This window comes from Parasteatoda tepidariorum, chromosome 9, assembly GCF_982258835.1.
Source record: "Parasteatoda tepidariorum strain Cologne lab strain chromosome 9, Ptep-v5.0, whole genome shotgun sequence".
NCBI classification, from domain to species: domain Eukaryota; kingdom Metazoa; phylum Arthropoda; class Arachnida; order Araneae; family Theridiidae; genus Parasteatoda; species Parasteatoda tepidariorum.
Genome location: NC_141763.1, coordinates 99164028 through 99177401, shown reverse-complemented (window position 1 = coordinate 99177401; position 13374 = coordinate 99164028). Strand labels below are relative to the sequence as shown.

At 28.1% G+C, this 13374-nt stretch overlaps 1 protein-coding gene across 26 annotated transcripts in view; it reads right to left on the bottom strand.

Moving 5' to 3' along the window:
* LOC107451236 (nuclear factor 1 X-type) overlaps nt 1-13374 on the bottom strand; it is a 92905-nt gene that overhangs the window by 18779 nt on the left and 60752 nt on the right. For 14 of the 26 annotated variants that reach the window (XM_043043069.3, XM_071186187.2, XM_071186193.2 and 11 more), the window contains 2 exons: nt 10533-10716; nt 3856-3912 (listed from right to left, as the gene is read on the bottom strand). In XM_043043069.3, coding sequence (XP_042899003.1) covers nt 3856-3912; nt 10533-10716 — 241 coding nt within the window. Of the gene's footprint in view, nt 1-1621; nt 1685-3855; nt 3913-10532; nt 10717-13374 lie in introns of all 26 variants that reach the window. The other 12 variants (XM_043043062.3, XM_043043064.3, XM_043043070.3 and 9 more) reach the window with 1 other exon arrangement.

The following is a 13374-nucleotide window of genomic DNA, read 5'->3' as shown; positions in this document are numbered from 1 at the left end:
AATTCTGATATGGTTCGTAAAGAAATAAAGTGATGTTTGAAACACTCCAATATTTAGACTTCTTAACTAATTTGCGGCTTATCAAAGGGGCAACATTGGGAGAGTGTTTCACCGCTACATACTACTTCCCTATCTAATAACATAGAAAAACCGGTTAAGATACGACTTTTTACGTGCAGAACCTCAAGTGGGTTAAACATACCATCATTAACTGCTTCTCTGATTATCACAAATTAACTCTGTATCTATATATTGCAAAGATTTATCATTCTAAGAAAACTTGGCCGTAGCAGAATTTTTCAGTATATTTTCTTTAATTACGTTTTTACTCAACAAAAAAAAAAAAAAATTATCTGCTCTGATTGAAAGTTTGCCAAGTTTTGCAGTTGGGTTGTAGGACTGCACATCCGTTTTGTGCGCTTATACGTACAATGCTTGTTGAATTTATATATAGTAAAGAAAAAGAGTAAAAGATGACGTATCACTTCACTGTTTGGAAAGTATCACTTTTTTTGTCCCTTATTTTAAAAACCATCATACAAAGACTATTTAGCTTTTTTCATTTGCCCGAGATAGTAAATTAATTTTTTTACACATTAAAAGAATTAAAATTTCAGCCTAGAACTTGTGTATTATTTTTTATTTTAGTTCCTTGTATTTATTAATGAAACAAAAAAATATGCTGATTTTTTGCAATTTTCTTTTCAAAAGAATTAATTTGTAAGGGAAGCAGTTTAAAAAAAGTTAAACACTATTTAAAACTGTGTAGCTTCTTTTTTTCTTCTTTGGATACCAGATGTGCACCAAGTGTGTCATTACAGAAAATAATTTTACGTCTCATTCCATTTGTTTTAGCAAAGTGTTCAAATGAGGAAGAATTAATGAGCGACAGAGGGGAGTGCCTCAAATTTATTTTAATCAAGGTCTCTGTAGATAAACATTAGAATGGTGTTGCAGATTAATAAAGAGGTTTTTGCTATTGCCTGTTGGATAAGTATATTTCTTTTTCTTTGTAGTGTTACAAAAACTACAAACTAATAGAATAAAATTTTTTGCACAAACGCAAAAATCGGCAATTGACAATGAAAATATTCAGACTCACTTCCCTAAAAAGGATTATATCAATGAAATAGTGACAAATGCCTCTTTTTCGGCAAAAATTGCTATACCCTGACTACATATTTCCAGGTTCAAAAATGTATAAACTTTTAAATGAAATAAAAATAAAACAGGGATGCCAACTATTCCGCTTTCTGCACAAGTTTCAATAAATTGGTTGGGAATTAATATCAAAACGTGTAGAATCAATAATAGTTACGTTTACTACTTAACACAGTAATTACAAGATGCATGCAATTAAGTCACATCTCATACGATACTTAAAATTGTTGATAGGTAGTGGTGAAAAAATTACTTAAAATGAAAAATGCTAAAACAAAAATACCTTCAATATCGTTACCACTCGAAAATAGTTTAATACTCATTACTTGTCAATCAAAGCTTAAAAATAAAAAAAAAAGTGTGTGGGATTTTTAAATTAAAAGCTACTAAGGAAAAACTGGTCTTTAAAAGTAAATGACATCCAATCCAAAACTGGTACATATTAATATTTATTGCTCACCTCTGGATAATCTATATAGTTCTGCAGATGTAAAAACACCAGAAGCAAAGACGAAATCTGGTTCTGCAAAACAAAAAGATCACCCTGATATTTCAGATTGTTCTTTTTGTGCATTTAACAAACACTCAAATGAAATAATAGTGACACCAGTTGTGGACTGGAGTTAATTACTAAACATACTCAACATAACTGTTTGGATAAGAAATATAAGTTTTATTCCAACTTAAAAACACACATATTTTATTATTCAAGAAACCAAAAAAAAAAAAAGAATTTTTTTATCAAACTTTACATTTAAATTCTTGGAACATACATTTATAAGCTGAAATTAAAATAAATATAAGGAATTGGTGATCAAAATGAACTACAAATGGAACTTGGCAGAGCTGTTTACCTATCACATTGCTTCAGAAATAGTGAGTGGATAGTCATAGGAGTAGAAAATCGAACTAAATTAATACAGTTAAGCTATATAACAACTTCTATAGTATGATGAGAGATCAGTTCACAGTACTATAACAAATATTTACTCATAATTTATAAAATACTAGACTGCTCTTCTATCCACTACCTTCAAAATGTCTAATTTCTGTTTTAAGCAAGTTGTTTACAAGCAGATTATTTCGCTAAATATAATATGTCTAAAGAACTGCAAAGTCTAAGCCAAAATAAAATCAAGATGAATGTAAAAACCCTTCCAAAAAAAAACCAAATCTTATAACACTGCTCAAACAGAGTGAATACAGTTTTCAAACAAGATTGATGAATTTATTAAACCCTTTGTAAAGAAAAGTACAAAGGTTATAAATGCATATAGAAGATTACGATATCAACAAGAGGATGCTTTTAGTCTTGATTGTTTACACCTAGGAAAATTGCAAAAAAATAGAAAAATGATTGATGAATTTATTAAACCCTTTGTTAAGAAATGTTCAAAGGTTATAAATGCATATGATAGATTCTGATATCAACAAGACGATGCTTTTAATCGTTGATTGTTAACAAAAAATAAATAAATAGAAAAACGAATATTTTAAAGGGTTTCTCCCCTATTATTGCACTTAAAATCATGCTTGTTCATGTTTTAGAGCTTTAAACCTTTCTAGCCCCTCTATATAAAATTTAACAGTTAAATTACTCATTTTTCTTCTGTGGAGAGTTCCTTAAACTCTTGAGAAGAAGTTCAAAAGATTCACTGCATTAGGGCTTCTTAATCCTCCCCACCTCACCCACTTTGGGTCAAAATTAAGTTTAAATATTTTTATTGTTACGGAATACCCGAGGGAGGAAAAAGGGGTTGGAAACTGGTTCATATAGAAAATAAGTTTAAAATTTGCAAAAGAGAAACACAAAAATGATTAGTAATTATAATTGTTTAATAATTTAAGTACACCCTAAAATCTCCTGCTTTTTAACTTTTGATCACACTAGCCTCTGAGAAGAAATTTAAAGGTTAGTGGATGATCCCGTAATTCATTTAAAAATTCTATAATAAGATTCCATTGCTGATTGAAATCAATAATTTTTAAAATCACGTGAAAGAGACGAATCACTAATTGTGTAAATAAGAAAGTTCATCCTACAAGATTCGTTACTGCATTTTCAAAAATAAATAAATTACTGTATAACCCCTGAATTCAAGACCATAAAAATTGGATAATACAAAATTGCTCATAAGGTTCCTTTTTTATGAAATGACTGAATTTCAGAAAGAAAATTAATCCTGTGGGTAAAACTATATGCCTGAACCAAGTATAAAATTAGTTGCCGGTTCCTAAATTAGAACTATCGAACTTTGGCATTTCTACTAGAATTATTAATTAAACAAAAAGATGTTGGATCAAAAGTTCGAATTTTTTGTTTCTTCAAATTTATTCTTCAAAAATCAACAATTGTATTCTTAGATAATGAGATGTTCTGCATACACAAAAATCAGGAATATCAAGACAAAAAACTGAAAATCAGAACAAATAAGGAAAAATAATTTTTCATGAGGAAAATGAGGACAACTATGAAACCTGCTGAATGTTTTTTAATTAGAAATTAAGAACAAGCAAAAATCAGAAATATCCAGACGAAATATTTTTCATCGGGAAAATCTATATTGCTACGAACCCCGACGAATGTCTGAATTAGATTTCTACTTAAGAACACACAAAATAAAAATACTTAATTTGTATTAAAAGTAAATTTATCAGTATATATTTATTAATAAATGTTGCATATATATATACCTCGTTCATCTTCCTTGTTATTATCACATAAACCATCTCTATAACCGCTTAAAGACTCTAAAAAATAAATTTTATTTCAGAGATCATTAAAACTAAAGACCTTCAGATTGAAAAATAGATATCACATAGGAATTACAAAAATAATACAAAGCTATGTAAGGAAACACACTTTTCAGTCCTAAAAAAGGACTAACATGGTCACAGTATTGTTAGTCCTCTATTGTAAATTAAATCTTGAACCAATGAATTTAATTATTTTTTTTAATCAATGTTTTAACTCTATTGTTTTATTAAAATTTCATCAAGAGAAAACTGACAAGTTATATAAGTAATAAATACTACTGTATTTAAGTTAATATATAATAAAAGGAAAATAAGAAACATTTTTATTCAAAAATATTTTTTAAAAAACTACTTAATGAAGAAAATATTTGAAATGAAAATACCTAATGAAAAAATTCCTACAATGAATTTGAAATGCTAAGTAAACTAAAAATGTAATAACACATGGTAATAAAATTCCACTGATTCAGCACAATTAAATGACATATTATTATCACAATCAGATACAAGTAAAATGCTTAAGTAAATTTTTTTTAACATCTATAATATTTTCTATGACCTCAATTATTTCTTTTCATTGCTAAACAAATGTTCATAAAATACATATTACAATATAAAGAAATACAGTAAACTCTTGATTATCTGCAGGTGGATCATTCATGCTTGACTTTTTTTTCTTTTGCAATGATGAACAACATAGCACTTAGATTTGAAAATAAATAAATTCGTGGAGTTGGAACTACTTCAAGAGATTTGAGAACAAAATACTAACAAACATTTATGCTCCTAGCCCAGGTGTTCACAATTAATCAAATAATGCGTCCACATTTAAACATTGCAGCTCTAAGTGCAATACCTAAGTAAAAATGAGCATTATTGAAAGGGTGAAAAGGTGAGGCATTTATAAAGAGCAAAACAATGCAAATCATGATTTACAGCTGTGGAACCACAAATGCAGGATGAAGTTCAAATTTCAATGAATAGATTTTGCAAGAATTAAAACAGTTTCTTCTCCTGGATCATATTGTTGCTATTCAAAACAATGATATTGATAGCAAGTAAAGAAATTTAGTTCTTGCTTTCATAAATGAATGGAAATGATCATTTTGTGACCGCTAAGAGTTTTTAAAAACAGTGTAGTGCATGTACAGTAAACTCTTTATAAGAACAACTAATTCACACATTTTGAACATTGTTTTGTATATTCTTTTTTCAATGTTGTATGAACTCCGGAGTTAAAAGTCTGCTTGTACCTGTTTTATTTTAGACTACTGCCTTTCCAACACCAAGAAGCAACAAAAAAAATTGACAGATTTTTTCATACAGAAATAATATATATAGATATATAAAAGAAGAAAATGTGAAAAACTTACTAATAATAGATAATAATAGGCAGTAAAATGTATCATTTATATTAAAAAGATCAATGATTTAAGACTTGCAAATTATTTGTGAACTCGCTTATCTACAGTTTGTGGGACACTCAATGCCGCGGATAATCGCTAGTTTACTGTGTAATTCAACCAGATAAATTGCTTCTATGTTAATTTGTGACAAACAAAAGGAAAAACAATTAGAGTCATAGTGAATGCAAGTGTGAACTCACACTTATCAGACTCATATTCTGTTGCAAGTCAAGAAAAAACCCTAATCCCTATGGAGAGAGCCTGTTTTCAACTAAGTGCACTTTAAATGAATGCCAAGCTCCCAGTGTGAACGTACATCAATATCGCCAACTCTTGAATCAATGTTGCACAGCCTCCATTTTTATTGCTTACATATTTCTTTTTAATAATCGCAACAGTTATTAACAATAATAATCAGTTAACAAGTAATAAAAATTAATCAAAATGGTATCTATAAATTGTAACAAATATACGCCTTTCTGTTTGTATCACCTGGATTACTTGAAATTTCAATGCTCCTAAAATTAATTACTTATGGATATTTTTCTAATGTCTTTATCAAAATTATCTCAATAAGTATAATTTATAAAAATGTGGTCATAAAAATTTATTGAAAGGAGTTAAATAGTCGATAATTTATTCAAAACTGAAGATTGGAAAAAAATTTTACTGTAATGAATTTTTTTTTTTTTTTTAAATTGTCAAATATTTTAAATGAATGCATGAAACAATACTAACTTTCATGCTTAAAAAAAATGAAAGCTGGAGAGAAAAGTTGACAATTAAACTTAATATGCTTCTATACAATAGCATAACATAAATATTATTTGCCCACAAATATATGTATACAAGAAAATTTTAGAAATAAGTATGTTGATTTCATTAACAGCTTTTGCAAATAAACACCAAAAACAATTTGGAAAAAATTGTAAATTATATTCAGATTCAAATTGATTTCATTAAGACAAACAATAATACCCAGAAGTAGCCCTAAAATTTTTCATACATATCTTGCCGAAAAGTTAAAAATAAATAATTATTACAAAAGGTTAAAAAAAAAAGTTTAAAATAAGGCTGTAAACTAAGTTCAAAAGTTAGCTTTTGAAGAGAAAAACATGCCCACAAATCATGCTGCTTAACCTCTACTTTAAGTATGTGTAGAGGCTTGGGAAAAAAGTTATTTTTAGATTATTCAACAAATTGGATCCTTTCCATCGCATGCAACATAAAAATAGATCTCAACCACGAGGTAGGGAAACAGTAATAGAGGGAAAAAAACAAATCAGCTATACAAAAAAAATATGGTGCTTGCTGCCAAACACTCTGAAAGATTATAAGATATCTTAATAAAATATTTTTGAAAGCAAGTAAAATATTAAGTTGCTCTGAAAAAGGTGACTACATCATGTGAAAGTCATAAATTATAACATTGAAAATTCAAATCGTATGGAAAAATTAAAGAAAGCAGGAGGATTCTTTATTTTTTTAATTTAAAGATAATTAACTGTAATATTTAATTAAAAAATTTTTAGGCACGTTATTAAATATAAAATTTTACAAATACAGTATATTTACATACCTTATTAGTATATGGATTAAAACTTGGACAGTCTTATTATAAATAAATTCTCAGTAAAAAAATTTTCCTCAGAAACAAATCTATCACAAGAGCTAACATTTTTTAAAATTAAAATTATTGTTGCAGTTTCTATAAGAAAAAATTGTTTATATTCTTATCTCAAACAAATAATTAAAACTTAGAGCACAATTTAAAATGAATTAAAAGAACTGTCAATAATGCATTTTTTATAAATCTTTTTCTTTCAGGGAATGCTAGAGGGGCGAGACATAATTTAAAAGACACAGCAGTATCGTTGCTGTTCAGATTAAAATTTCTCCACATATTCTGGTAGTGGTGTTAACACGTCAAATATTTCCTTTACTGGGACGAAGCATTTCCTGACCATTGCATGACTTAACTGAGAGTCTACTGTAATGACACATAGATTAAATTATATTGTAATACAATGAAGACTGAAACATTTACATGATATGCCAAAAGTTTCATTTTTTCCAGGTGATAAAGCGGCCTTCGAAATATATTATTAATTTTAATTAAGATTAAAATATTTCTAAATAATTTAAAATATTACTTTGATTCAAGTACTGAACAGTAAAATAAGTTTGTGCTACATGGTGAAAGAAGAGATTTGACTACCAATCAGAATAAAGATCAATTAAAAAAAATACCAATTAAACCAATTAAAAAAAATACCAAAAAATAAAAACCATAAAAAAAAATCAGAGGAAATGAAACAAACATTTAATTTTCAAACAACTTTTTGTATTTATCACTATTTCACTATCAGAAGTAAAATGTATAATTGATTGGTTTCCTGGCAAAAACCAATTAGTATTTTAACACAACAGTAAAATGCATAAAATTATTTAATTAATTAGTAATAAAACAAAACAAATAGTAATATAGTAGTAAAGTAATAAATAAAATTTCTCAAAACAAACACATAATTTTGACAATGTAAGTAATAAATACAATTGTAAAAATATAATTAAATAAAAAACGCAAAGTAAGAGAAAGTAATTTAAAATAAATCACTAAAGAGAAAGTAATTTAAAATAAATCACTTTGAAGCAACAGATATAAAAAATAATATATGAAGCAAAACAATGGAAGCATTTGAAAAAAAAAACAGTTTAGAAAAAATATTGATTTATTTTGGCTTTTAATGTCATTTATTTAATTTAAAATTAATATATAAATGAATAAATAAAACATTTTTATGTATGGTAAACATGCTAAATGCATTTTTAATCTTCTATAAAACCAAAAGAGATACAAAGAGATAGATTAATTTGAAAAATGTAAAACAAAGTATCCTCTTGCAACAACTGATTTCAGGCAAAGAGAGTCATGTCGGCTAAGGATTCACAATACGGCCAACATTGCCCACTAGTACAAATCGCTTGTTTCCAAACTGCATAAAATATTACATAGGTTGGTTAAAATTATATTCTCGCAACAACTGATTTTAGGTCAAGAATTGTACCAATATGGTTAACACTGCCCACTAATACCCATTATTTGGTTCCAAGCTGGATAAAATATTCCATAGGTTGGATTCAAGCCACCACTAAGGATCTAACATTAAATTTTATTTATCCAAAAAAAAAAAATATATATTATTCTGGATAAAAATTAAATGTAAATTGTTAGTTTAATAATCAGTCAAAAAAATTCCTTTAAAATATTTGCAACTGCAGTTAAAAAAATATATATAAATGAATTTTTCGACACACAAAATTTTTCATAGAAATCTCTTAAAAAACTGTATAGTAAATAATAAGAAATTGAAAAAATCTAAAATATATATGATCAATATTTGATTATAGTATTTATGCATGAAAATATAACATACTAAAATACAATATATTAATATTAATTGCATTTACAAAACCAAAGTAAGATATATATTAGACAACTTAAAATGGTCAAATACGGTACAAAAAGCAGACAATGTATTAAACATGAACAATATTTTAAACACTAAAACAAAATAGCAAGTAAAGCTTTTGTATCATTGATCAGAATTGATATTTTATTTAGCAAAACCATTTGAAAAAACTATTAGTTTATTCATCAGATATACTATATTTTTGATACTATCGAATTTTGTTTTATTTAATTCTATTAATTCATGATAGTGAAACTCCCGAAGGAAATGTGGGCAAAAAGATTTATGCAGAGCATTACATTTCCATTATAGAAAGAAAAAATTCAAATGTTGTTCATACAGCCAAATTCTACCTTCAAGGTTAACAGATATATATGTGTGTATATATATATATATATCTTTTTCAGGTACATAATATCTCAAAAATTATTATGCATGCATAAAAATAATGGAGAAAAAGAGTAAATTATATAAAAAATTATTACTTATTTCCCAAAACCCTTTTACTGAATAACATTTGAAAAAAATAATAATAAATTAGAAAACTTTTAAAATTATTACTTTGTTTACAAGGTAATTTATTTACAAATCTAGTTTAATGTCAGGTAATGCATGTTTTTGTACAGGTATATCTTTCATTCACTCATATTTTTAAAAAAATTCCATTTTCCAATTAACAGGGATGGACATGAAGATAATTCAAACGAACGGTATCACTGTTCGGACATAATGAAAAAATAAAACTAAAGGAATTTCTATAGCTAATGCTATTAGGGAGAATTTTAATCTTCTTTTTAATGGGGCATCAGGGATCTGATTAAGTTTCAGTTAGTTATTTACACAATCATATTTCAAAAAAAGGTAGCCTTTTCATACATGTACCAACAAAATAATTCATTGAAAAAACAATGAATTAAAAAACAAAAGTGGATAACTTGCACATAAATGTGAATTTTAGAATGTTTATTTATTTATATATGCAATCACATTGGTTGAAAACTATAACTATTTATATTTGCTTAAGAAAAATTTGGGTTATCTGCAACAGAGAATTTTAAAATATCCATAATAATAAAATTTGGCATAAAATATTTTATGAATTAATTTTAAATGCTTAAATTGCAGAAAACATTTTTTAATTACAGCAGAGCCCTGATTAACCGCGGCATGGGGTGACAAGAGCATCACAGATAATAAAAATTGCTGAAACTCAAAAAGGTTGTAACACACAAAATAATTTAAAAATACATTCAGAGATATGTATATGTTTTAAACTTACAACAGTTATCTTTATTCTGTGTCTAAATGACTGAAACAACGAATGGTTAAGGAAAAAATAGCACATAAATACATCATAAAAGTGTTCAGTTACACTTTTTTTTTTAAAAAATCCATCATTCGTTTTTGTTTCAAGATTTCTTCGCGGAACTTGGGAATAATTGAGACTCTACTTTATTATCATTTTATTTTTTAAACAGTGGGCTCAGAACACTCGTTCCTTGCCTCGGGAGATGCTGGAAGCTTTTTAAAGTTGTCCGGTGGGTACCTGTGAACCTAAGTCACAGAGGCAAGCAGCATTACCCACACCACACATATCATTCATAGGGTGAGAGACATTCACACAACAGAAGAAAAAAATCCATGCCCTGAGCAGGATTCAAACCTGCAACCATTAGCTTCGCAGTCAGGCATGCTGAAAGCTCTACTGTATTATTAAAAATGCAAAAATACTTGCCATGGCTTAGTATAAAATTGGCCAGATACAAGTCAAGTTCTCGGACGGAGACATTGATGTGGTATGGATTTACACAAAGATTTGGATGGAGGCACTCTGGTGACTTTTCTAGACGCTCTCCATCAGTACTCTCTAAAGGAATTGCTTTAAATAGGATTACCATGACAAGATCTAACCGCCACACCTTTAAAACACAAAATAGAAACATAAGTAATATAATTTATTTTCTTTTATTAATTTTACACTTAATTCAGTGTTTTCACTACAGCGCGAGAACGCGAGAATCTCGCATATTTTTTTCTTTTCTCGCATTAAAAAATTATTACTACGAGAAATTCGTGCATTCTATAAATCAATTTCAAAATTCGCGAATTTCTCGCATTTTGGAAGAAGTTTCGAATTACGCCCTTTAGAATAAAATCCGTTTCACTTTTCTTCCTGGATCTTTCATTATTTTCAACATTTGCTCCGTTATCTAGCTTCCCTATTTACCAGTATTGTTCAGAACCTTTTCGAACAACAGAACACAACCGAACCACGGAACCCCTTTCAGAACACATTTCTCTGCAACCACGTGTTTACCGTAGGTGAAGTTTTTTCATGTAAGACGTTCAAATTTTTTATGCACTAATGTAAGAGGGACAAATACCTAGTAAAGGCAAAATCTTCTATGATGATGCAGCAAAAGTATTCAATGCTTTAAAAAATAGAAGACGTTAAAAATGTATTATAATAAAAGAAATGATTTTTTTTTCCAAGTCTATTTGTGTTTTTTAAGTTTTTGGAAAATCTCACTTAACTTTCTGAAATCTCACCCTGTTTTTGAGAAAGGGTGAGAAATTCTCACCCATTTTTTTTCTATGATGAAAACACTGCTTAATTACAGCTTTAAAAGTTCATACACAGCTAGCAATGGCAAACAAAAGTGTAAGGACATGCGAGTTGAATTCCTTAAATAAGATGTCCTTGAAAGGAAGAGTGTAATATACTAAAATATGGCAACAACAAAAAATTAAAAATTTACTATTTGTATTTACTAATCTATATTTTTATTATAATATGGTGGTTTATATTTTTTTAATTCAAGTAGAAATTATTCTTTGGTGAAATTCTTTGGTTTATTCTTTGGTGAAATTCTTTGGTATTCTTTGGTTTTTTTTTTTTTTAAATTTAAAGAATATTTCAATTTCAATGGCTCTAAAACTTATTGAGTATGAGGAAATTAGTTTAAAAATCATACTTTCACAGCAGCCAACATGGGTAGGAAAAAATCCAATAAATGTTACCAAATAATATAAATTTCATGATAATTGTTGCATAATGTACTAAATATTTTACACACTGAGAATTTTAGAGATTTTTATAGGCGTCAAAAAAGAAAAACTGCAATACTTTCCAGTCATGATTGGCATTAAATATGTTTGAAATGCTGTGTATTATGTTTACTCATAATTTTGAGTAGCAATAGGCATTTAATTCAGAAAAAAATAATTAAGATGTTCTAATTAACTTTTTTTTTAATGGCGGGTAATTTTTTTTTAATGGGATGTATTGTCCCATTGGCCTCTTAATGCCAGAACTGCTATTCTCTTCTCATTACCCAGTGGGCACACGTGGCGAAGCCACAGCGGTGAAGCAGCGTTATCCATGTCACACAACCACAAACCAGTCAAATTAACTTAAAAATGGAATTCTGAATAAAAACTGAACATTCTAGTACAAAAAGAAAGCTTTAAACTGACTTCTATAAATGAGGTTTGCTTCATTATGTATTAGCAATACTTATTTCAATATTCAAGCAAGCAAGCAAAAATCTGCACAAAAATTCTACTTCAATAGGGATTATTTTAGGAAACTTCATCAATTTTAGGGATTTTTCTAAAATGTACAAAACCAGGAGAACCAGTAGACCAGGAGATACTGGCAAAATCCAATAGTCTACTGGAAAATCAGTAAAGTTGGGAGCTATTTACTTTATTTTTGATAAAACAGTTTTCTTCAATCAAATGTTACATGAAAAAGTGTTAGTTTTAAAAGTTTCAGTATCTTTGTTCATCAATTGGATGCCTGAGACTGTTATCTCTGCCAACCCCACCTGCACACCACTGAGCTGGGTATTTGTTAAATGTGGTGCAAAGGTCAGGTGATAACTACAGCAGGGAACCGATTATCCGGAACGATCGGGACCATCGCTATTCCGGATAACTGATTTTTCCGGTTTTCTGAATCCTTACGAAAAGTAGTTTTTTTATTGTTAATCCCAACTAAAAAAAAATGTATGGAAATAATCTTAAAAAGAAGAAAAAACGATGAAGTAATACACTAATGATTATTTCCAAAATGATGGTAAGGTAAACATCTTTCACAAAAGAAAGAAAAATCTAAAATCTTATGAGGAAAGAAAAAAAAAATTTTTTTTAAAAACGGCGGGAAAATGTATCGAATTTCATTCCGGTTTTTTGGTTTTCCGATTTCCGGATAACGGGTTCTGTACTGTACAACTATCTGCTCTCCAGTTTAAATTATGGTAGGTAGTGTAATACACACATAATGCACAAGTGCTATTGTTGTTTTTTGAATTACAAATTAATCTATATCCCAGCAAATAAGTCGACCCACCATTTTTTATTATGATATAGAAAATGTCTGGTAAGTTGAGTGTATAAGACGATCACAGAAAAAACAAACTATGAAAATTATAAAAATTAATTGACTTGCAATGAATTACTGATTGAAGGAGAAAAAACTCATACAAAAACAGGAAATATCCGTACTGCTTCGGTAGACATCATTTGGCAAACGATACTAGACGTTTGGCGAAATTTAAGTTCAAATGTTATCG